At 35.0% G+C, this 25,623-nt stretch overlaps 1 protein-coding gene across 1 annotated transcript in view; it reads left to right on the forward strand.

The window, feature by feature from the left end:
- The first annotated feature begins 923 nt into the window (after positions 1-923).
- The window catches only part of LOC134759396 (protein FRG1-like), a 41,034-nt gene continuing 16,334 nt past the window's right edge, over positions 924-25,623 (forward strand). The window contains exons 1-6 of the mRNA XM_063716999.1: positions 924-958; positions 9,830-9,955; positions 10,735-10,792; positions 12,584-12,695; positions 14,960-15,064; positions 18,694-18,701. Of these exons, the coding sequence (XP_063573069.1) occupies positions 9,886-9,955; positions 10,735-10,792; positions 12,584-12,695; positions 14,960-15,064; positions 18,694-18,701 (353 nt within the window). The 5' untranslated portion in view covers positions 924-958; positions 9,830-9,885. The remainder of the gene's footprint in view (positions 959-9,829; positions 9,956-10,734; positions 10,793-12,583; positions 12,696-14,959; positions 15,065-18,693; positions 18,702-25,623) is intronic.

Below are 25,623 nucleotides of genomic sequence, written 5' to 3' on the forward strand. Positions count from 1 at the left end.
GTTGATCAGCATTTTCATCATCTCAGAAGGAAATCTCTTCCTACCCATTAAAGCAGTCACATCCCATCCTCCCCCTCTCCTAGACCTTGGCAACCACTAGTCTGCTATCTATGTGAAATTGCCTATTCTGAATATTTCCTAAGAAATCATGCAACATGTGGTCTTTTGTATCTGGCATCTTTCACGTATAACATTCTTCAGGTTCATCATTGTTGTAGCGCTTGTTCCTTTTTATGGCTGCGTAGTATTCCATTGTATGGATGTAACATTTTGTTCATCCATTCATCAGTTAATGAACATTTAGGTTGTTTCCCCTTTTTGACTATTGTGAATAATGCTAGTGTGAATGTTCTTACATAAGTATTTTTGTGGGTGTATGTTTTCATTTCCCTTTGGTATACATACTTAAGAGTAAAATTGCTGGGTCATATGGTAACCCTTTAACTTTTTGAGGAATCACAAACTGTTTCCTGTAGATGCTGCATCATTTTACATTTCCACCAGCAATGTGTGAAGATACATATTATCTCTTAATCCTCACAATAGCCTTAAGAGTTAAGTTATTATCCTAATTTTTTAAGTGGGGAAACTGACTCACAGAGAGATTCGATACCTTTTCCAAAAATTACAGAGCTAAGAAGTGACAGAATCAGGATTTAAAATCTGGCAGTGTGACTCTACAATCTGCTTTGAACTTTAACATAATATGTACAAAGCATGAAGCCAATTCTCAGTACTGTATTTAAGAGGGCATAGCAATGTAAGTCTCCTTAAATCAATAATTTATCAATGAAACAGCTTAAAGACTTCCAAGTTTCAATCTTGTGATATTTATTTATCACACAAATCAATATACCTGAACTCATCTATATAAATTATGTCCTGTAGTAAGAAGAAAAAGAGCAAAGATAAGAAGAGAAAGAGAGAAGAAGATGAAGAAACCCAGCTTGATATGTTGGTGAGTCAGTTTTCAGTGTTTTATTCTGAAAAAAGTTAACATTTCTTGAGATCTCATTGAAAATATTTTCCTAGATAGAAATTTATGATGTATTCATATTTGTCTTAAAGTGCTTAAATATTACCTACAGTTGCAAATTGCATTTATTCTTTAGCACAGTAGATGCTACTGATACCTTTACTTCATTGTCAGAACAGAGCACGCGAGAGAAGAATTACAACTCTCTGACTTACTAGGCACCATTAGACTGCTTAATAGCTGCAGATTCTGATACATAATTTTAAAGACTTAATGTAAATGTTATTCAACCAAATATATTTTACAAGTTATTTTCTTTGAATATATATACATTTTCGTTGTAGAAGTCAGTTGCCTCTTAAACAAAGTATCTTCACAGGAAAAGTCATTATTTTGTGAACTCTGAAATGAATGAAAATTTTAAATACAATACCAGGGTAGCCTGTAAATGATACTAGAAATAAACTGACCCAAACACACTTAACCATTCTGTTTTCCATTTAGCTGTTTCCATACTTTTTTTTCTCTCTCTTAAAACTTGGCAAGTTGCATTTTGAAACTTCATAAATTATGGGAGCTTTAAAAATATATAAAATATGGAATGGTATAAAGCTAATGTTCTGGAAGAATCATTGCTTTTGAAATTGCAAATCAACAATTCTAAAATTAAGGTAAATATCTAGGGTGGATATGTAGATGTGGAATTGCTGTGTCAAAGGATAGGTGAATGTTTATATAAGAAATTGCCAAAAATTTTCTAAAGTAGTTGTGCTATTTTAGCCTCCCACCAAGAATGAATTAGTTCTCCACTTACATCCTTGCCAAGAGTTGATGGTGTTATCAGTCTTTTCTCCCAGTCTGAGTTTTACATTTTCAGTTTCTTAATGGTGGTTTTTGGATGGACAGGTTTTTTTTTTTTTTTTTTTTTTTTTGAGATGGTGTCTCGCTCTGTCACCCAGACTGGAGGGCAGTGGCGCGATCTCGGTTCACTGCAAGCTCCACCTCCCAGGTTCACACCATTCTCCTGCCTCAGCCTCCCAAGTAGCTGGTACTACAGGCGCCTGCCACCACGCCCAGCTAATTTTTTGTGTTTTTAGTAGTGACAGGGTTTCACCATGTTAGCCAGGATGGTCAGAAGCTTTTAATTTTTATAAAGCTTAGTTTATTTTTTTTATTTTATGGTTACTGCCTTATCTCTTTGATCTAAGAGATCTTTGCTTACCCCAAAGTCAGGAAAATATTCTACATTGCCTTTTAGAGGCATCACAGTTTTAGTTTTTACATTAAATCTGTCATTAATCTCAAATTAATTTTTGGCATGGTGTGAGTTTGGTTTCAAGATTTACTTTTTTTTTTTAAACATCTTGATAGCCATTTGTGCCAGCACCACTGATGTTTCCTTTTTCCATTAATCCAGTTTCATATCTTCATAAAAAGTCAATTAACTTTCTATGTATTGGTCTATTTCTGGACTCTGTTTTATCGATTATCTGTTTTTCTTTTGGTATATTTCTCTTGATTGCTATAATTTCATGAAGTCTTGAGATCAGGTAGTGTGTGTACTCCAACTTTGTACTTACTATTAGTTTATTAATTTCTACCGTGAAGCCTGTTGGATTTTCTTGGAGAATTGTATTGAGTCCAGATCATTTGGGGGAGAATCAACATCTTAATATTGAGCCTCAATATTTCATAATTTTCAATGTAGCAGTCTTGCATGCCTGTTTAAAAATTTATTCTTAACTATTTTATAATTTTACACTACTGTCAATAGAAGTTCTGAATTTGATTTTCCAGTTGTTTGCTGTCAGTATATAGATATACAGTTGATTTTGGATAGTGACTTTTTAGTCTGATAAGTCTGTTTCACTTATTACTTCTAGTGGTTTGTTTATATAGGAAACGAAGGAATTTGCAATTATGTTTCCTGTGACTATCGTTTTACTTCTTTTTTTTTTAATCCTTATGTCTTGTCTTGCTTTTTATTGGTTTATTATACTGTCCAGGACTTCTATAGTGTTGAACAGAAGTCATGAGAATGGGCATAATTGCATTGTTTCCAAGCTTAGGCAGAAAGCTTTCAGTAGTCCACCATATGGTATGATGTCTGCAGGATCTGCAGAGAAAACCTTTATCAAAATGAGGACATTCCTTTTAAACTTTGTTTCTTGGGAGTTTTTATCATAACGATGGTTAATGCTGTCAAATGTGTCTTTCTGTATCTGTTGAGATGATTATACAACTTTATTCATTCTGCCAATGAATTACATTGGTTTCATTTTCAACTTTTAAACTAACTTTACATCCCTGAGATAAACCCCTCCTGGTTGTGGTGCGTTGTCCTTTGGGATATTGCTAGAGTTGATTTCTAGGTTTTTTTTTTTTTTTTAAGATTTTTATATTGGTGTTGATGGGAGATATTGGACTTTTGTATCCTTTTCTTGTAATGTCTTTATTTGATTTTGGTGTCAAGGTGATATTGGGTGTCAGAAAATTAGATGGGAAGTGCTGTCTCCTTCACCGTTTTTGGAAATAGCTGTGTAAGATGGGTATAATTTCTTCTTTACATGTTTGACAGGATTTACCAGTGAAGTCATCTGAACCTAGAGGGTTTTGTTTGGTTTGGTTTTAATTTTTTGTGGGAGAATTAAGATTTTTTAAGAGATATTTTCAGATTTTTCGGTTGTCAGTTTTGATAATTTGTGTCTTTTAGGAAAATTTCATTTCATCCAAGTTGTTGGATTTATTGGCATAAAATTGTTCAAAATATTCCTTTAATATCCTTTTAATGTCTGTAGAATCTAATCTGTATTGCAGTCTCTTCATATTGGTAATTTGTGTTTTTTCTATTTTTTCCTGGATCAGTCAGTCTAGCTGGAGGTTTATCAATTCTTTATAAGATCACTTATTTTAGATAATTAATGATCTTTTAGTACAGGGGTATTCAATCTTTTAGCTTCCCTGGGCCACAATGGAAGGAGAAGAATTGTCTTGGGCCACACATAGAATACACTAATGATAAGCTGATGAGCCAAAAAAAAAAAAAGGAAAAAAATCTCATCATGTTTCAAGCAAGTTTATGAATTTGTGTTGGGCTGCATTCAAAGCTGGCCTGGGCCACATGCAGCCCTCAGGTTGGACAAGCCTGTTTCAGTGTTACTTATTTTCTCTTTTTATCATTTTCTATTTCATTTATTTTCAGTCTTTTTTTTCCTCCCTTTAACTAATTTTCAGTTTACATCGCTCTTGTTTTATTGCTTCTTAAGAAGGGAGTTAGATCTCTTCATTCCATGTTAATTTTAGTTATAGTCAACACATTTTGTTTCATTTTGATTCCATTCAAAATATCTCCAAGTTTTCCTTGTGATTTTTCTTTTCATGGACACTTGAGTTATTTAGAAATGTATTGTTTTTAATTTCTACTACATAGAGATATTGTAGGTATGTTATTGTTGCTGATTTCTAATTCATTTATAGTATAGTTGGAGAACATACTTTCCTAGTGAATTTCCGTGTACACTTGAAAAGAATGTGTATTCTGCAGATGTTGGTTCAGGGTTTTTTTTATTTTTATTTTTATTTTTTTTGGAGATGAAGTCGTGCTCTGTTGCCCAGCAGGCTGGAGTGCAGTGGCACGATCTTGGCTCACTGCAGCCTCCGCCTCCCAGGTTCAAGTGATTCTCCTGCCTCAGCCTCCGGAGGAGCTGGAATTACAGACACCTGCCACCATGCCTGGCTAATTTTTTTATATTTTTAATAGAGGCGGCATTTCACCAAGTTGGCCAAGCTGGTCTCAAACTCCTGACCTCAGGCGATCCACCCGCCTCAGCCTCCCAAAGTGCTGGGATTACTGACGTGAACCGTGTCACCCGGTGATTCAGTGTTCTTTAGATGTCAGTTAGATCAACTGGTGGAGCTTGTGACTATGCACATCTTCTGTGTTCTTACTGATTTTTTACTCATCCTACAATGTATTGAGAGTTATGTTAAAATCTCCAGCTGTAATTCTAGATCTGTCTACTTAAGCAGTTTTTGCTTAAAGTATTTTGAAGCTGTCATGTGTACTCATTTAGGATTGTTAAGTCTTCCTTATAAATTCAGTCTTTCATTTTCATAACATTTTAACCTTTATTTCTGTTAAATGTCTTGATGCCTAGTGAAATTATTTGACCACACTTTTGCTCCTGTCAAGCCTGGGCCTTTGTTAGTTTGTGCTTATTTATTAGGTTTTTGCCTGTAGACTTAGACAGTGACTCTTACTCTAGGAAAGGTTCATCCTCACGGGCCTCAGCCACATGTTCTAGGTATATTTGATGAGTTCTCTCCACTCTGCTATGTCCCAAATTTGTGTGATCTCTGGCATCTCCAGTCAGCCCTCAGAAGTGCCAGCCACTCTGCAGAGGCCTTGTGGAGCCTGCCTGCTGTAAGCACTCCCCCCAGCCCTTGGCCCTAGACCTGCAGAGAACTTTTGCATACTCTTTTGAGGCCTCACCTGTATGTAGTTCCCTCTTCTCCAGTACCTTATTCTATAAACTTCAAACATGTTAGTACTGCAAGACTCAGCTTAGTGACAGTGACATTTCCTCATTTTTGGAGGTCTCTACCTCTCTCTGTGTGGTCAAGAAACTGCCATTGGGCAGAAAACAGAAGTGTGTGTGAGATTTGCCTCCTGTGTTTTCCTGTTCTCAAATATCACAGTCCTGTTCTGCCTGTGTTCCAATCCCCGAAAACAGTTTTCTCAAATATTCTATCCAGTTTCAGTTTTCTTCGTCATAGTGGGAGGGCAAGTCCATCTTGGCTGGAAGAGGAAGTCTTTCTTCGTCTTTTTCTCTTTGTCCTTCTACCTTCTTTGGCAATGTGGATTTTCTAAACTTGCCGTATAAGTAAGCATGTGCCTATTTGTGAAGGGAAAGAAAAAAACCTTTTAATTTTTTAAAGCTGTTCTGTTGGTTGCTCACAAGGATCTGAAGGGATTGGTAAATAGGATGAAAGAAATTCTGTCTTTCAAATGGAGAATACCATGTGTGACATTAATAAAAATGAGCATGTCTGTAAGCAAGTAGTTTCACTGAGCTCTGCTAGATTCAGAAGCAATTGAACTTACAACATCGTAGTTTGCAAAACACAGATTTGATTTACCCAGGAACTATAGTTAAGTAAGCTATGGGTTAATAGAAGGTCTGTGAAGGGTACTTAGACTACAGTAAGATTGGGGAAGAAAATTCCATTTCCAAATCTAAGCTATATCATTCCTTTGTGCCAAGCACATAATGAAGGCAGATATTTAAGAGGGCCCTTAGCACAGAAGCACTGGGTTAGTCAGAAGGCGAGGTGAGCTGTCACACAGCCTTGATGCTAGAATTAGGGTGCCCTGGTAGTATCTTATCAGCCATGACACTGGTGCATGGGTACTTTTTTTGTTTGAGACAGGCTCTTGCTTTGTTGCTCAGGCTGGAGTGCAGTGACATGATCATGACTCAGTGCACGCTCGACCTCGTGGGCTCAAGCAATCCTCTCACGTCGGACTCCCGAGTAGCTGGGACCACAGTCTTGTACCACCATACGCAGCTAATTTCTTAATTTTTTTGTAGAGATGGGGGTCTCCTTTTGTTACCTAGGCTGATTTTGAACTCCTGGGCTTAAGTGATTCTCCTGCTTCCTCCTCTCATAGTGCTGGAATACAGGCATGCTAGACATATGTAAACATTGTAAACTATATGAAAATATGTGAAAAGCTTTGTTATGCATTGTGAGACAACACAGCGGGAATATTTCACCATCTTCCTCAGGTTTAAAAGGAAATAACTTTAAGCATTTGTTTAAATAGCAAGTAATGTTTCACAGTGGATTCTCTTAAATTAAGCTTGAGCGTCTGCAGCATATACACAGCTTGAGCTGTAACCTGACGTAGAGACAGGCAACTTCAGTGCCCACTGTTCTTAGGATCCACTGCTTTTTCACAGCTAAAACACACAAGTGGCACTGTTAAGTATTATGTTACTTTAGTCGTTAAACATATAAGCATACCTCCAAAGGTTGAATGTAGGCCACTTGCAGAAAGTAAGCAGAATGCTCATATTTAATTCTTGATGATACTGTGTTTAGCTTTCTTATTCTTTGAAATGTCATTGAGAAAAAATACTGGCATCTACACAAAGTAATTTCTTTTTCAGTTGACAATATTATTAGTAATGTTATTGTATCATTTCCCTACTTGGACAGAGTGTGAAAATTTTGAGGAGCTTTTCTGCCAGAAATTTCTTCATTTGCAAAACATTAATGAGATATTATATTTAAATGATTTTATTTAATAATAAGTGTACTTGGTGAACGTGGCATAGAACATACAAAATAAAACTAATTTTAAATTATTAACTATTACATTTATAAGAAAGACTTGCGAATCATACCACTGTTCATAATGATTCTGAATAAAGCATTATTTCTTTTACTGAAAACAATTGTAGCTATAACTCAATCATCTAAATTGTCATTAGTTTTATTGCTTTCTAATCCTCTTTAGCTGAAACTTTAATTTTGATTAATTTTCTTTTTCTCCATTGGCTTTGTGTGTGTGTGGAGGTAAAATACACAGAATATAGAACTTGCCAGTTTTTCTATTTTTACGTGTACACTTCAGTGGCATTTAAGTACGTGTACCATTTTACCTTACCACCAGCATTGCACAGGGTTTCAGTTTCTCCACATCCTGCCCAACATTTGTTTTTCTGGTTTTCTTGGTTTCTGTTTTTTGTTTGTTTTGATAATAGCATTCTAATGGGTGTGAAGTGGTATTGCATTATGGTTTTGATTTATATTTCCCTAGTGACTAGTGATTTTAAGCGTCTTTTCGAGTGCTTATTGGCCATTTGTATATCATCTTTGGAGCAATGTCCGTGTATATGGTTTGCCCAGTTTTGAATTGTGGTATTTGTCTTTTTGGAGTTCTCTTTATAGTCTGGATATTAATTCCTTATAATGTATGTAGTTTACAAATATTTTCTCCATTCTCTGGGTTGCCTTTTACTCTGTTGACAGTGGTTCTTGATGCACGAAAGTTTTTAATTCTGATGAAGTCCAGTTTGCCTATGTTTTCTTTTGTTGCCTGTGCTTTTGATGTTCTAAATAAGAAATCATTGCCAAATTCATTGTCGTGAAGCTTTTACCATTTTCTTCTAAAAGTTTTCTAACTTTAGCTCTTACATTTAGGTCTTTGCTCTATTTTAAGTTACTTTTTGTATTTGGTGTTAGATAAGGGTCCAACTTCATTTTAGCTACAATTTTATGTATTTTAAACTTGATTATGAAAAGCATGAAGTGTTTAGTTGAATAGAAAATTTTGTGCAGTGGAATTAACTGAATCTTTAAAACCTTTTTATTATGGAAATATTTAAACTATTCCACACATAGAAGAATATAATGAGTCCCCCATGTGCCCAGACCCCAGCATTAATTATCAATATTTTGCCAATCTCGTTTCATTTACATACACACCCCCACACACGTTTTTTCCTAGAAAATTTTAAGTAAAATCACAGATATTATGTCATTTTACCCATAATTACATAAATGTACATTTCTTAACGTGGTATGTCTTTCTCTCATCACCTGTTTTGTTCTTTACTTTTATACATTATACTATGTCATTATCAGACCTTGTAAAATTAACGAGAATTCCTTAATATGTCATATCCAGTTAATGATTGACTCATTTCTACTCCAGTTGAAGTACAATTTAGGAGGAGGTTTGAGGATATTTTTTAACATTAAGATATAAACTTTTATAACAACTGGTAAAAAAATTGTTGCTAGAGTCTAACATTTCTATTGGTAAATTGGAAATTAGTATACATAGACATAGATTCTGCTCATTTTGCTTTCAATCTAAAATCATAGTTAAGATTACTGGCTGGGTGCGGTGGCTCACACCTGTAATCCCAGCACTTTGGGAGGCAGTGGTGGGTGGATCACGAGGTCAGGAGTTCTAGACCAGCCTGGCCAATGTGGTGAAACCCCGTCTCTACTAAAAATACAAAAAAAAACTATTCGGGCATGGTGGTAGGCTCTTGTAACCCCAGCTACTCGCGAAGCTGAGATAGAGAATTGTTTGAACCCAGGAGGCGGAGGTTGCAGTGAGCCAAGATCACGTCACTGCACTCCTGCCTGGGTGACAGAGTGAGACTCCGTCTCAAAAAAAAAAAAAAGATTACTATGCTAGAAAGTCTTCCTGTAGAGGCATTTTTAAGAAGCATTATGATAGGCACTGCCTCTGGAAAGCAGGCGTGAATAGATGCCTGAGATCTATCATGAGAGAGACCATTCTTCATATATCAATTTTTACGTTCACATGTTGCCTTTTGTTTTGTTTTAGTCTTTTTTTGAGAGAGGACCTTGCTCTGTCCCTCAGGCAAGAGTGCAGTGGTGTGACCATAGCTCATTATAACCTTGAAATCCTGGGCTCAAGTGATCCTCTTTCCCAGCTCCCCGAGTAGCGATAACAGGCATACACCCCCATGCCTGGCTCTATGTTGCTATTTTGTATTTTAAAAACCTAATCCTGACTGTGCTGGTAGTCGCATGAATCTGTGCACATACATGCAAACAAGTACATGTAAAACTAGTGAAATCTGAATAAGCTTCATGGATTATATCAATGTCAGTTTCCTGATTCTAACAATGTATGATACTTATGCAAGATGTCATCATTGAGACAAAGCGAGTAAAGGATATGTGAGATCTTCATAGTATTTCTTATGACTGCAAAATAAAAAGATTTTAAAACTAAGTTATAATAACAAAGAACTCTGTGTCAAAACTAAAATATAAAGTTGAAATATCAATTTTATTTTTTAGGAATCTGGTGGACAGTAACAAACTTTGGTGAAATTTCAGGAACCCTAGCCATTGAAATGGATGAGGGAACCTATATAAAAGCACTCGACAATGGTCTTTTTACCCTGGGAGCTCCACACAAAGAAGGTTTGTGTCTGGAAGGGAAGATCCTGCCGCAAGTGTAGATTTTAGGACATTCATTCACTTAGGCCAAACTCTAACTAGTCTCAAATGTTTTTCAAAGGAATGGAACCATTGCTTTTGATTCTTCCATTTTTTTAAATTCCTTAATATTTACCAGCCATTGGCAAGTCCCTCTTTCTAATATAAGTGTTTGAAAACATTCCGTATAGTTCCAGAAGAATATCTTTGGAAATCAAAACAATACGAATAATTAATATAGTAAGTGGAAAGAAAAAAGAAAATCTATTTGTGTCAAACATGTTTGAATTTCTTTTTTATTCAGACCTATTACCAAAACTAACCTGCGTGCATTTAACAATTTGAAGTTTCCTCATTTTCTTTAGCCCATTAGAGGAAGCACTAATGAGATACGAAGTAATTAGAAGATAAAAAGCAGTATCATTTGGTCAGCAAGGCCATACATTGAATAAATGAAATCATTTAGCTTTTTTAAATAAGTGCTTATTTATGACTGTATTTTGAAACATAAAGAGAAGCTATCTCAAAAGTTATTAAATAAGCATTATATCACCCTGTCTTACTCAGTGTATAAAATTAGCACTGTAGTTAAAAGAAGGTAAAATAGATCTTGATTCCAAAGATACAGTATTACAGTGACGTCAGTATATCTGAATATTCTTACATTTAATTGCAGAAGAAAATAGCCACTTTTTTAAAGAAAATAATGTCTTTATATTTATAGCAAATGTCAAATTTATTTTCAAATGTTTTTTCTCCAATAGTTGATGAGGGCCCTAGTCCTCCAGAGCAGTTTACGGCTGTCAAATTATCTGATTCCAGGTGAGCTTATGTTGTAATATAATTAGTAACCAGTTATTTTAAAATTTTAATTTTATTCATTAAAAATTTTAGTATCTGTCTTAAGCCCATGGTAATTTTGATATAAAAAATGAAATAGCTTTTTTGAAAAGTAGATTTTATGATCTACTTTTAGTGGATTTCCTATCAATATATAATGCTAGGCTGGAAAAAAGATATGTAAGTTAAAAAATGAAGATTAGTAATTTCTCACACCAAATAAGATAGATTAAAAAAATCAAATAGTACAAAACCTGGTTCACTGTTGCTATGATATTTAAACTCACTGTTTGGAAGTCTAAAGACAAACAGGAAGACTCAAAAAAGGAATATTGTTGAAACCAGCAGAGAATGTTACAGCATCATAACGACAGAAAGAATATTTTTACTCACTATTTTTACAGTATTTTATAAAGTAGCCATTTTATTCTCACCTTGTGCAGAAGTATAGAATGATTCTTTGAATAAAAGATACTGAAAGTGAATTTACATATTTTAGTAATTGGTTACATCAACATGATAATGATTTCTGTTATATAATCATTAACGTATAAAGGAGTAAAAGTTAATTCTGGCATCCAAGGAGATTCTTGGTAAGGTAAAAGTAAACATAATTTTAAAAAATCACATTAAGATGATTATTTCTATACTTTCTTTGAAAGTCTGATGAGTAGGGTGAAAGACAAAGAATAAAAGCAGAGGAAGAAAAAATTCAATAGTTTTAAACTGCTTTACAATTATAAACAAAAAAGGATTATAAAGAAAATTAACTGACAAATGAGGAAAATATTTGCAACAATCTTAATAGGCAGTGAGTTCTTACTCTTCACATGTATCTTGTATAGAATTCATAGCACGGAAGACCCCAGTAGAAAAATTGCGAACAATCAGATCTGAATAGAAAAATGGGCAAGGGACATTACCAGATAATCTAAAAACTAAAAAGGAAAGGAAAAAAAAAAAAACAGTTGTTATTCTAGTTAACTACTAAAATGCAAATTAATAGAATACTGCTTTTTCCATATCAGGTTTTCAAGTATTTTTTTGGAGTCATAATATTTAAAAAAATCCATGATACAAAACATACTGTGGTAATTTGAGGTAAGAATGTAAATGGAAGCAGCATTTTCTGGAAAACAGTTTGATGACATAAAGTTTTAGTAATTTATTATTGAAGTTTATAACTAAAGAGATATAATTGAAGAATGATGAATTTTGAAAATATTTGTTATGTAATATATAACGTACAATGTTTATATTAAAAAAGCAAAATATAAAACTAAATTTAAAACTGCACTGTCCAATATGGCAACAACTAGTCACATGTAGCTTTTTTTTTTTTTTTGGAAGGCACAGAGTCTCACTCTGTCACCCAGGCTGGAGGGCAGTGGTGTGATCATAGCTCACTATAACCTAAAATTTCTGGGCTCAAGCACTCCTCCTGCCTCAGCCTCCTAAGTAGCTGGTATTACATGTGCACACCACCATGCCCAGCTAACTTTTTAAATTTTGTGTAGAGATGGGGTCTCACTATGTTGTCAAGGCTGATCTTGAACTTCTTGCCTCAAGCAATTTTCCCATTGCCTTCCCAAAGCACAGAGATTACAGGAGTAAGTCACCACTCAGCCACATGCATCTTTTGAACACTTGGAATATGTCCAGTCTGAAGTTTTAGATATGTACACAATCACACACATACACATATCATGTTTTGATGTCCTATAATTAATTTTCTCTCAGTTTTTAACTTTCATCTATCTTAGTAATGTACACAATTGCCCTGAAATCTGGCTATGAAAAATATCTTGGTATAAATTCAGATGAACTTGTTGAGTGTTCAGATGCAATTGGACCAAGAGAACAATGGGAACCAGTCTTTCAAAATGTAAGTGCTGTTATGGTTTATAAAAACTTCCTGTTAGTTTAACAGAAAGTCTGTAACAGTCAATCATAATATATTTAAAAAAAAGTAGGATGTAATAGTATAATACATTAAACTGGAATAAATCAGTAAGAACATAGAGCCTTAAAGAGATCTCAAAATAGAGTGCAACAAAAATAGCATTAGTACGTTTCCCCACAATTATTTCTGTATACTCTTAGTGCCTAGATGTGGATCTCATTTCCATTGAAGAACCAGTCAATTTTAGGTCACAGAGTAGGAAAACAGAATAGTTTCTAAGTATCTTCTTTGTAGCAGAAATCATGGATGCTTTCAGAAACATTACAGACTGTAAGTGAACAGTGGAGCTAGCTAAGACCAAGTTGTGACAATTTGTGTATAAAATATAAATAGTAATAATTCATTAAAGTAAATTATCTCTAAAAGACTTTCAGTTCATAAGCTTAAAATAGTTTATGAAAAGATGGTTTTAATATAAGAAGAAAAAAGATAATATACTAATTCTTAATTTTAGTAAGTAGACAGTTGTAGCGTATGGATGTTTTGTTAAATCTTTGTTGATACAGAATACGTAATTTCCTTTTTCTGTTTGTGTGAGAAGTAAAGATTGAACAAAAATATGTGAGTGTTAAACTGTCTTTAAAAAGTAGATAACTATATCAAAAACAGTAAGGACCAGTGGGCACCACGCAGAACAAGCAAATAGAAGATAAGCTCAGCTTTTGAGTAGCAGCTTTGGTAGTATACAATAGTGAACTGAAAATAGGAACTCAGCAGTGTTTTCTAAGATGACAGATTCAACAAACTTCCCACCAGAAAGAGGTAATCACTTAGACTAATTTCCTCATCTCCTAGGATAAATTCTTAAGTCAGTGACTTGAAAACTATTTTGACCCAATCCATTGATAAATGCATTTTTACATTGCAGCCAAGCACATACATATGTGTAACTGAAGCAAGAGTTGTACTTAACAATACTTACTTATCCATGTGTTATGCACCTTGACATTTCTTATTCTCTTTTACCCCTTCCTCTGTGTGTCTGTGTGTATTCCTTTTCCTCCCCACCCACCCAATACCGTTCAGTAAACACTGCGTTGATTTCATTACCTGCTAATGTGTTGCAATCCCTTTGAGATGATCCTACTAGTTATGATGAGATGCTTCTAATAAAAGTTACACCAGTAGAAAATGCCAATATTTCATAAGACCAAGATGATAACTTAGATAGAACTAATAATACAACACTTTAGGAAAGTTCATTTCATTTTATTTTTAGGAAGGACACTAAGTTTCAAAAATTTAAATTTAAATGAAAGAGGGTCTTAAAACTCTATTGCAAAAAGGACTCAGCTGAATAATCTGTGGCACAGGTTTAAATCACCTTGGACCACACCGCCATGTTCCAGGGCTCACCAGGAGCCATCCAGATGAGAGACCACCCAGTCCTTATGACTTGACTAAGAAATTAAATACGTGTTATCAGCACGTTTTTAACTGGATGTGATACAAATTTAACACATTTTGAAATCATTGTATTTATAAATATTTTGTCTAAATGTTATGGTATTCCAAGTTTTCCAAAAGAATCAACCAAATACAGGTTATAAATAAAAGTTATATTTGTTACAGGAGTTAAGCTAACCAAATTTATAACCCAGATTTAGATACACAAGAAAATCAGTTTTTAAAGTTTTGTTTAATAGAAAGCAGTGTAATATATCAAACATTAAACAACTAAAAATATATAAGAATATTTATTTTCACACACAAAAGTCCCCCAGACATTGATTCTTAAATTCAAAACACCAAAGGCATTGTATATACCTTTTCATGTTTTCTAATTGTGAAGAAAATAAATTTTACTTAAAATGCTAATATTTGAATGAATTATGCATTCATAATTATGTTCTTGTCTTTAAAGTTAATTTTTGAAATAGAACTAAATCAGCTTTATCTTCAGTAGATCTTTTAGAAAGGAAGCAATCCTACCTCATCTAATTAGAATTTAGTCCTACTAGGAAGATACACTACAAATGTTTATTGTGGTAAACTTTGAATAATAAAATGAAAGGTGATTTTGGTTTCCTTTTCTATATGTTCTTGTATTATATTTTTCAGGTTTTTCTCTAAGTTCTTTTCTGTGATTTTTAAATCAGGGAGGAAAAATTAATTCAGTCTAAACACTTAATGTTTCTTCTACAAGAAGTATCCTCATGGCTATTTTGTTATTTTGTTTCACTTAGGGGAAAAAGGCTTTGTTGGCCTCAAATAGCTGCTTTATTAGATGCAATGAAGCAGGGGACATAGAAGCAAAAAGTAAAACAGCAGGAGAAGAAGAAATGATCAAGGTAATGATGACATTTTATAAAGATTACTGCTTTCACACATGCGATGTGACTGTATCTCTTCAAAATGTTGTCATTTACTGTCACTTTAAAGATTTATTTAATAGCTTTTTATAATGTGGTGTTTCAAATAGACTTATTTTTAATTATAAATCCCATAGCTGATGGATTGTTTATACAATGTGGTAGAGAAATCAGTGCATCTAGGAGCTACCTTGCCATTATCTCCATGGATTAGTATCGTTTTTCTGGTAGTTCCACATGCTCTTTTTAAGCTTTCATTTTCTTATTTCTTCTATTTTAAAATCTAATTTTTAAAATAGATAACATGTACACGTGGTCCAACATTTTTAAAGCATATGAAGTAAGATGAAGACATATGCCTGCATACATCTTACTCACATGTGTCCCAGCTCCTGTTCCTCTTTCCTTTGTTTTGTTTTTTTATAGCCTCCTAAAATTTCTTTATAAACATATGAATATATTTATAATTTTCAACTGTTTTACACTAAAGGCAGCCTCCTCTATAGTCTTCTTGACTTTGATTTTTTTTCCTTAAAATTGTATCTTGGAGAGTTTTCTACCATTAGTTTGAATGTATAAAGTTTTCTCTTTTTCTTGCTTTTCCTCCATTTCTCTCTCTCTCTTTTTTAACAGCCATATAATATTCCATTTTAGGGATATACCTTAATTTATTTAGCCTTTTATAGATGGAAATTTAGGCTGTTTCCAGTCTTTTGCTCTTATGAACAGTGCTGCAGTACATAACATTGAATATGCATCAATTTGTAGATGTGCGGGTGGACCTGAAGATAAATTTCCAGAAGCAGAATTAACAGTTCGGGGTATACGTGTTTGTATTTATGTAATGCTTGAGCTTCTGTGATGATAATCACGCTATGAAACATAAAAAATCATAGCAGAACTTCTGGGGCCTTATCCCTTACATTTTAAAAATATTTGTATTAATAGTACCCGTCTTCTTTGCATTAGGAGAAATATGAATCACATAAAACATGATTTTTATTTTATTTTTAAAATTTGTGTGCATCACTAAGCTGGAAATAAAAGTTGCTTATTCCAGGCTAAATTCCCTCATCCGTAGTCAGATGCATTATCCATTGCACCAGTGGCCTGTGCCCTACTTAATCCTACTCTTTGTTTACATCATTGTAAAAGTTACACAGACATCTTCATATCAAGGTGAAATTCTAAATAATACTGTTAATATAACCTAGATAAATCAGGTAGTTAACTGGAATTTGATGAAAACATTTAAGGCTTAATTTTTTAGACTCACAAATGCCACTGATCTTTAATGATAAACATATACCAGGATGTGTCTAAAGAATAACTCCCCACTTCTTGACACATGGTTTTTCTGTGTCTTGGGATTCCATCACTGTACTGACCATCGTGAACCTTGCTTTGTTTGTCTCTGTTGAGAATCACAGGTTGCATCCAGTCTGACCCATATTTGCTCTGTAAGGCATTGTGGGGGCCAGAGTGGAAGGCTCTAAGAGAGGGGGCAAATACCTTTTCTAAAATGCCCTTCGTTCTTATAATTAGAGCATAAAAATTTATGTTACATTTTTCTCTACTACCAGTGCAATTTAAAAGCATCTATCAATTCTCTGTATGTGGTACATGTTAGATATCCGATCATATGTTTGATTTTCTTTTTAGAATAGCCTTGATTTCAGATAATTTCAAATCTAAAGCTCAGACAATTTCAATCTAAAATGTAGGTATTTTCCTACAGTTAGAGAAGTGAAATGTTATATTTTTTCGTTGCATGCATCCGGCACATGCGTTGTAGTCTTGAATTTCCATAATGCTCCTGTGAGGTGGATGTGAGCTCAGCCTTACAGACAGGAAGACAGCCCCTGACCCTCCTTACATCCTCGTGGTTTTTGTCAGTCAGTTCATGCAAATCACAGTGATTTCAAGGCATGGTAAGACAGGATGTGTACCCAGGCCCAGCTGACTCCAGAGGCCACTCTCAGTATTTCATAGCACATTGCTTCTCAGGAAACAGGTCATTGAGGAAATGCAGACGGGTTTGTGACTTACATTTATCTTTACTTATTTATATTTTATTGCATCATGTTTAAATTATTTTTCATCTGGATATCATCACAAAAGTGTTATTGAAGGCAGTTGTAAATATATGTGCAGTGCTTGGCACTTATACAAAGATACAAAGATACTTACACAAAGATTGTGTTTTTCACTATTTGAAGAAATTTTCAGACGAAATACAAAGTTTTCTGGGTCTCTTTGGTTAGTCAAGTACTTGGAAGCTCTGAACAGTGATTATTTAGGACTCTTTTCGTACCATTTGATTACAGGCTGTCCTATTCTCTGTCAGCCTTTCACCTTTATGACCTTGCCTTGTCTACCAGAACACAGATCCCTCTTACTAAATGTAGCATTGTGCTACAGGCCCTAGCAGGGAATGTTTTCAGGTCTGGGACCCCTCTAATCAAAACTGTCACAAAGATGTCATTGGCACAAACACGTTATTTGTCATCACTTTCTAAGCAGCACTGGAACTGGACTCTGGCCACAGAGATCCCTTAGGAGACATGAGTCCTTGCCATTGGCAGTTGCTCGTTCTGCGGGTGATCCTAATTGATGAATGCAGATCAATTAACTTATGACATGTGGTAGTAAACATCTATGCAAACTTAAGAGGATATAAGAAGCTAGTAAAAGAGGTGGGTTCTAATTAATTAAAAACAAGTTGTGTAATGTTAAAAATTTTAATACTTTGGTAATAGTCTGTGCAATGTAAAATAGCTATTAAGCTTTCAATCTAAGCAAATAAACACTTGTCTACTAGGGATAATTTGATCCTAGTGTATTCACTTGGAGGACAAATTTAAATTAATGATTGTTTTATTGCCTAGCAGGATCTGATGTGTAAAATATTTCTGAAATAATTTTGTCTGTAGTGTTTCTGACACAAGGGCTATGGAGGAAGTATGTGATAGCACTTACTCATGTAGATTATATATATGAAGTAAAAACACATACCCAGAACCAGTCTTTTTCTGAATATAGTTGCTCAGTTAATTTTTGCTTCTGCTTAAGAAATCATCTCGAATGTTCTTATGTGATAGGTAAAGTGGGGAAGGGAGAAGATAAACATATAACCCATTGGATTCTCTTTTCCAATATCTAGATTAGATCCTGTGCTGAAAGAGAAACCAAGAAAAACAATGACATTCCAGAAGAAGACAAAGGAAATGTAAAACAATATGAAATCAATTATTTGTATGTATGCTTTTCCTTTTAGACCTACAGATTTGATGTTGAAGTGGTTATCAAAGTGCTTTCAAAATAAATTACCTAATTAGCTGCGGATGGTGGTGCATGTCTGTAGGCTCAGCTACCCGGGAGGCTGAGACAGGAGGATTGTTTGAGCCCAGGAGTTCAAGGCTGCAGTGAGCTCTGATCACCACTGCATTCCAGCTTGCGTGACAGAGCAAGACCCTGTCTGAAAAAGTGAAAACTGATGGACAAGAAGAGGCAACACAATTTAGCTCTAGGACAGAGCACTGAGCTAAATGCTTTTCTTTTCTTGAGGGTTCAGTTTTCCTAATCATCCTACCAGCTCCCAAAGCTAGTCACTCGGGTTAGTCAATCTCTCTATTCATTCATAGAATGGGCGTGATGCCAGTCAAAGGCTGTGCTATGGCCAGGACACAGAGGACTCCAGCCAGCATGCACTAATAGAAGTGGGGCCTTCTGCTACCCAATCAATGAGTGGCCCTCCTCTTGAGAGGTCATGAAGGTCATCTTTGTTGTTCAAAACTTCAGCTTATTAAAAAAAATACAATTAGACATGTTTTTCTCCCACAAGAGGGAGTCTTGCTCTGTTCCGAAGACTGGAGTGCAGTGCCACTATCTCGGCTCATCGCAACCTCCGCCTCCGAGGTTCATGTGATTCTCCTGCCTCAGCCTCCCGAGTAGCTGGGACTACAGGCACATGCCACTACGCTCGGCTAATTTTTGTAGTTTTAGTAGAGACAGGGTTTCACCATGTTGGCCAGGCTGTTCTCGAACTTCTGACGTCGAGTGATCGGCCTGCCTTGGCCTTCCAAAGGGCTGGGATTGCAGGTGTGAGCCACTGCGCCTGGCCTACAATTAGACTTTTTTAATAAGTGAAAAAGAAATTAACAGTATTTATAAATTTAATAGTAAATATGTATATTCAGAGTTTGAGATATTTTTCAATGAAGACATTTTCTTTGCAGAAAGAAATTTCAGAGCTTCCAAACCCACAAACTTAAAATAAGTAAAGAAGACATTAAAATTCTTAAAAAGGCTCAGAAAGATGGATTTTTGCATGAGACGCTTCTGGACAGCTAGCTATTTATTTACTTATTTTCACTATTTTCTGTAGCCAATGGAAATGGCATGTAGAAAACCTATATTCTCTTAAATTACTGTAGTTTCCACATTTTTGTCTTTATTTCTGATTTATGAATGTGGCAATATTACCTAGAGAGGACATCATGAGTTTGGGAAAAGACTGTCAAGAAAGAATATCTAAAAATTATAACCGATTCTAAGTATATATTTTAAGAAATTGAGGATTGACTGTATCTACTTCATAAATTTATCATTATCTTTTTATAATTATTAGAACCAGAGTTAGAAAAAAGCAGTTTGACTAATAAAAAAATTATGTGGATTCTGTTAGAGTAGTTCAGGTTCCTTAAAATAAGCACAGATCAACTAAAAAACTAAGTATAAAAGCTAAACAAGTGAAATTGAAGCAGTTTTATTGTACGATTTGGAAGAGTGCAGGATGTTTATCATAGCACATTGTTAATACTTATTACTCTTCCTATGTAGACAAGTAATGTCCTAGATTTACCATATAGAAAAACAGGTAGAGACGTTTAGCTGTGAGTGTACAAGTATAAATAAATTAATTGCCAGATTTTGACAATCACCAGCCGCTCATTCTAGTCCTATGTTGCAAAATTACTCTTATCCTTTTTTTACATTACTTGATAAATGCAATGTTTAATTACATATTTCCTGTTAACTAGCTGGTAGAATTCATACCTACAGTCAGTAAATAATGTTAAGAATTTTTTCCAGCTGAGCAAATGAATATGTATCTAGTTGTAAGAAATCAAGAAGAGGATATAAAATATAATCAGGGTGTGGACTCTAAAATGGAATAAGCTCTATGTCCTGTAACTTTTTTCACTTGTAATAATACAGCATTCTCACCCTGTTAAATGGAAATTTAGAGCACCCTTAAATTCTGGAATAATTAAAATTGCTATTTGGATTGAAAAAGCCCTTAGGCAACATTTATTGAATATTAGAAAATAACTTTTATAAGATTAGAATCTATTTTTTATAGAAACCAAATTTAAAAGTATACATATTTTAACATAAGTGTTTTGGTAAAACAATAATCAAAATCAGACACAGAGTATTAAAGCTTTTTATATTTATTAGTAGTTGAATATATATGGGATGTTTTACATAGATTAATTTTACTATTTTTCTTTGTTTAAACAAGAGAACCAAATTGAAAGCCGACACATACTGCAAATGACTGGGATTTTTGTTTCTGCCTTATCTTTTTGTTTTTTTTTTTTTCTGAGTAAAATATTCAGAGGGAATGCTTTTACAGAGTTCTTGAATTGTTGTGAAATTATTGTTTAGCTAGTAGCTAGTTTAACCAGGATTAAACAAGTTTAATCAGGATTCTTCATGGATGTACTTTTTAGCTAACTACAGTTTTTCACATGGAAATGAACCTTACAGTACACACTTAACCTACCACAGATTTTTTTTTTTTGGATTTCCTGTCCTGAAGAATGAACTGTACTAGAAACCAATTCTTTCTGCGCTACTTGTTGAATCTTTCTTACTGGATCGTATTCTTACTTTACTTTAGACAATAGATGCTTAATCAGTGCCTTTAATAGGAAGTTAGAAACTCCAAATCCAATCAACAAGGCTTTGATTCTACCTCCTAAGTACTACCCAGATCACAGACAATCCAAATATCAGAACTAGGCGGCTGGGCAGAGAGGACAAATCATCTATTAGGGAGTGGGACAGAAAGTGGGAACACTATAAAGGAGCAAGTAGGCTCAGAAAAGAGGCGAGAGTAGTACTGGGGAAACGCCCTACTGAGGACAGGTTTGCCACAGTGGATATGTATGTGATGCTTTTGTCCTCGTGGACTGGAATGGAAGCTGATAAAGAAGTTCTGATGCTACATGTTGCTTAGGTCTGCTTTGTTGTAGCCTGTCTCTTTCAGAGTTTCTAAACACAATATTCCTGTGGCATCTAACGCCAGTGAGAGCTCCAAATCCAGGCTGTGTATCAGATGCCACGGGAAATTCTGCCTCAGGACTGAGGTTGGTTCAAGCATCTGGATGATGTCAAAAGCACACGTTGTGTGTTGGCCTAACCTGAAAGACCCTATCTAGTTCTAGCCTTTAAATTAGTTCTGTCACCAAATCTAGAGTTACATGGCATCTGTACAATCTGGGTAGCTGAGGCATGGGATCAGCCCTATAAAGGAGCTTTTGGAGCTTTTGTTGTAGGTCTAGCTTCAACTTGGAACTCCAGTTCCAATAGCTGGACTTTCTCTCATCGTGTGTTCTGATCCTTGGATTGGGAACAAAGTAACCGCTCTGATCCCACAAAGCAGTGGTTCTGGTTCCCAACTGGTGACTGTTTTGCCTCCCAGGGGACATTTTTGCTTTTCACAACGGGAATACGGTGTTAGATGGTAGAGGCTAGGGATGCTGCGAAGCATGTGGCAGAATCCTGTTACGCCCAGAATGCTAACAGTGCCAAGTTTATGGAGCCTTCCCACCCATGGGCTTGGTCTATTCCTTGCTTTTGCCAGCCCCCTAACCCTTAAACACAACAGTTCAAATCTATATGCATAAGCATCTCCTAGGGACCTGAACGTTTCCAATATCGGCTACTGAGACCCATCCGTAGAGATGCAGGCTCAGGAGGTCTAGGATTGGGCTCAAAATTTGCATTTTAACAAGTACTCCAGGTCATTCTGAAGCAAGTGATACAAACCACACAATGAGGAACACCGCCTTCAAGAGACTAAATCTTGCTTCCCAACACTAGCTTCCTATCTGAGACCATCTGCCTGCTGACTCGCTTTCCTGGCACAAACGTTCTTCATGTAGGCACAGTGTGTTCCTGGACTCCATGTCAACCCATTCACCCTCATGTTCCCTTGGTTCCTGTCCCCAGTCCAGTGAGCAGAACTGATTACAGATCTTCACAACAGAAGATACAGATTTAAAATAACTTGCCTGTTCCCGTTGACTTTATCCACTAGTGAAGGAGGACAAGTGGACCAGGGGAGAGGGTAGGTAGGGGCTCCTTCCCTATTCCTAACATTCCACTTTATACAAACCCCAGCTAGACCACTGGGAGAGCAACGGAGGTTAAGAATGACTGCATCTAAATATTGTCATCTGGTCCACTCTTCTTCCATCTTGTACACAAGAATATCATGAGTTTTGTTTAAAGCACCGCTGAAACCAACATAAACTCTGGCTTAGCATGCCCCTGACAGATCAGTCTAGTAATCTTGTCAAAACCAAGATTACCTAAAAGCACTAACCAAAGGAAAAGCTCCTTCACCCCAACCTATGACTGCTCACATTTTTCACATTGAATCATTTCAATTGTATTTTAAGGTTCATTCACTCTTTACCACCTCCAAGCTGCTCCTGAACACAACTGATTACTATTTTTTAATTTTGAAAACTTTCTCACTTCTAGAATTTCTACTTTAGCCTTTGTTATTATTGTAGTTTCTTCTTCTCTGCTGTGATTTCCTATCCATTTATTTTAAGGGTTTTTGGGGTTTTGATTTTAGTAATAATTACAATAACTACTTTAAAAATCCACAGTAATTCCAACATCTGGGTCATCTCGACATCAGTCGCTCTTGATTGCCTTTTTCTTTGAATATGTTTCTTTATATGTTTGATATAATGACAATGAATTCTAAAGATTTTAAAACTAGATTTTGTTTTGTTCCTCTGAAAATTTTGATAATTTTTTGTTGTACTATTTTGTTTGTTTTTTTTATCTATTTTATACTTTACAACATATTTTCCTCCAATGATTTTAACATTTCTATTTCTCAACATATTTATGTTTATGTTAAAAATTACTCAAAGTAGCTTGATGCACTGACTCCCATCTGTAATCCCAGAACTTTTAGAGGCCAAGGCAGGAGAGTCACTCGAGCCCAGGAGTTGGAAACCAGCCTAGACAATAGGGCAAGACCCTGTCTCCACAAAAAATTATTAGGGTGGTGCAAAAAGTAATTGCGGGCTTTGCCATTACTTTCAATAGCAAAACCCGCAATTATTCTTGCACCAACCTGATAAAAAATAAGCTGGCTATGGTGGCCTGTGCCTGTGGTCTCAGCTATTTAGGAAGTGAAGGCAGAGGTGGGAGGATTGCATGAGCCCAGGAGTTCCAGACAAGCCTTAGACCCTGTCTCTATGAGAAAAAAAAAATTAGCTGGGCCCACGTACCTGTCGTACTAGCTACATGGGAGTCAAAGGCAGAGGTGCCAGAATCACTTGAGCCCAGAAGCTCAAGGCTACAAGGCACTGTGATTGTGCCACGGCACTCCAGCCTGGGTGATGGAGCACGACCCTGACCCAAAATAATAATTATAATTACAAAAAGGAAAGACCTAGAACACCAGGTTAGGGTTAAGTATTCTAACATTTAGCTGACTTACTCTGTTCTGTATAAAACAGGTTGCCACAGAAAATATAGCATGCCCAGTTAATTTTAAATTTCAGATAAATAAATACTTTTTTCAGTGTAAGCATATCCGATGCAATATTTGGGACTTGCTTATACTAAAATATTATTCCTTGTTTATCTGAAATTGAAATTTAACTGGGTATTACATAATTAGAGCAGGCTGACCATAAAAGATATGAAGGCTGATCAAAATTCTACTTAAAACTTCAAGCTTTATAATAAATGCATTATTAATCAAGAACTATTATTTACTGAGATCTGTGTAGATCCCCATATTTATCTTTTTAAATGTGAATCTAGGAAAGCTACATAAAGAACATTTATACAAATAAATGACTGTTCTATAGGTGAAAGGAAAACTCTAGTTTTATTTTTCTCCCTAAATTTAAACTTTATTCTACATTTGTATAAACAATAAAATTACAGCTCAACTTTGGAAACAGAGATCATAATATGGAAATAAAGCAAAGATCCTAGAAATATTTAACAGGTAACAAATCTTTCACATCATCTTACTATAGCAACTAAACATATAATAATTTAGAATGATCCATTAATTATAAGTAAAGAATAAATTCTTTTACAGAGCATAACTATTAATATTATTGACCATCATAAGAGCAAATATTTTAAGTAAAACACCATGAATACTTTACAGAAAGGAGCGAGTTGCAGACCCAGTCATTCTTGGATTTCTTTCAACACCAGGCTTTCTTCCCTTTTGGCCTGAACTGGGAGTTGAATATTTCCTCTCTTTTCCCTCTAGTCTCTGAAGCATCTTTTGTACTAGAGGTATGTGCAGAGACTTTCCGGAAATTTGGATTTGTAAATTGTGCTGTTGTATCTTCTAGGCACTGCAGTGATCCAGATATAGAGCTGTTGCTCTCGCTTATATAAGTGCAACATTTTGATTCAAAAAAGGAAGTAAAAGGAAGAGAGTTGATTACGTTTGGCTACTGACATTAATAATAATAAATAATAATTGTACTTCTAATATAAACATCTGAAAGTTTTAGTTCTAAGAATGGCTGCCCACATACGAAAATTATGTAAAAATAATTAATGCCTATTATAATTTCTTTAACCAATCAAAAAGTATAATTTAAGGATGGCTTTTTAAGGATCAAATTGCAGCAATTGTTAAAAGTAGATATTAGTCATATTTATTAAGTGACACACAGTGATACTGAAGGCACTTATTTCTCAAGAAACATCATTTTTTCCCAACAAGAACATACTACATCCTAGACATCAAATGAAAATAAGCTTTAATTTTCACCACAGGAGGGCGACAATCAGAGAACTGAGGTGGTACAGATCCATTAGAGGACGATATTCATGAGTCTATCAGTCTCTACTGTAGGACAGAGCAAGAATTTTTAAAGAATCTCTGTGAAGGCTCCTTTTCAAAAAAATACAAAGATTAAAGCCTTTGAAACGTAAATTATTTTTTCCAGTTATTACATTGAGGACAAACTTATAGTTGTAAAGTTAAGATTTTTATAACTACCCCTAAAATTGATTCTCAGTGACTCCCTTGATCTACATATGTTAAGGAAAAAGGCAAGAGGAAGATGTGTTAAATATTTTCCTGTTTTTAAAAATCAGTTTCAATATAAGGTATACCCAAATAATGGTGAATTAAATGACAATGAAGGTAAGTTACAGCAGATGCTCACTCATCAACATGCCTTGAAATTAAAGGTTTATAAGGTGCATAAGAGCAAAGTTTTTGATGTTGCCATTACATT

The sequence above is a fragment of the Pongo abelii genome, chromosome 17, assembly GCF_028885655.2.
Source record: "Pongo abelii isolate AG06213 chromosome 17, NHGRI_mPonAbe1-v2.0_pri, whole genome shotgun sequence".
Classification (NCBI taxonomy): Eukaryota; Metazoa; Chordata; class Mammalia; order Primates; family Hominidae; genus Pongo; species Pongo abelii.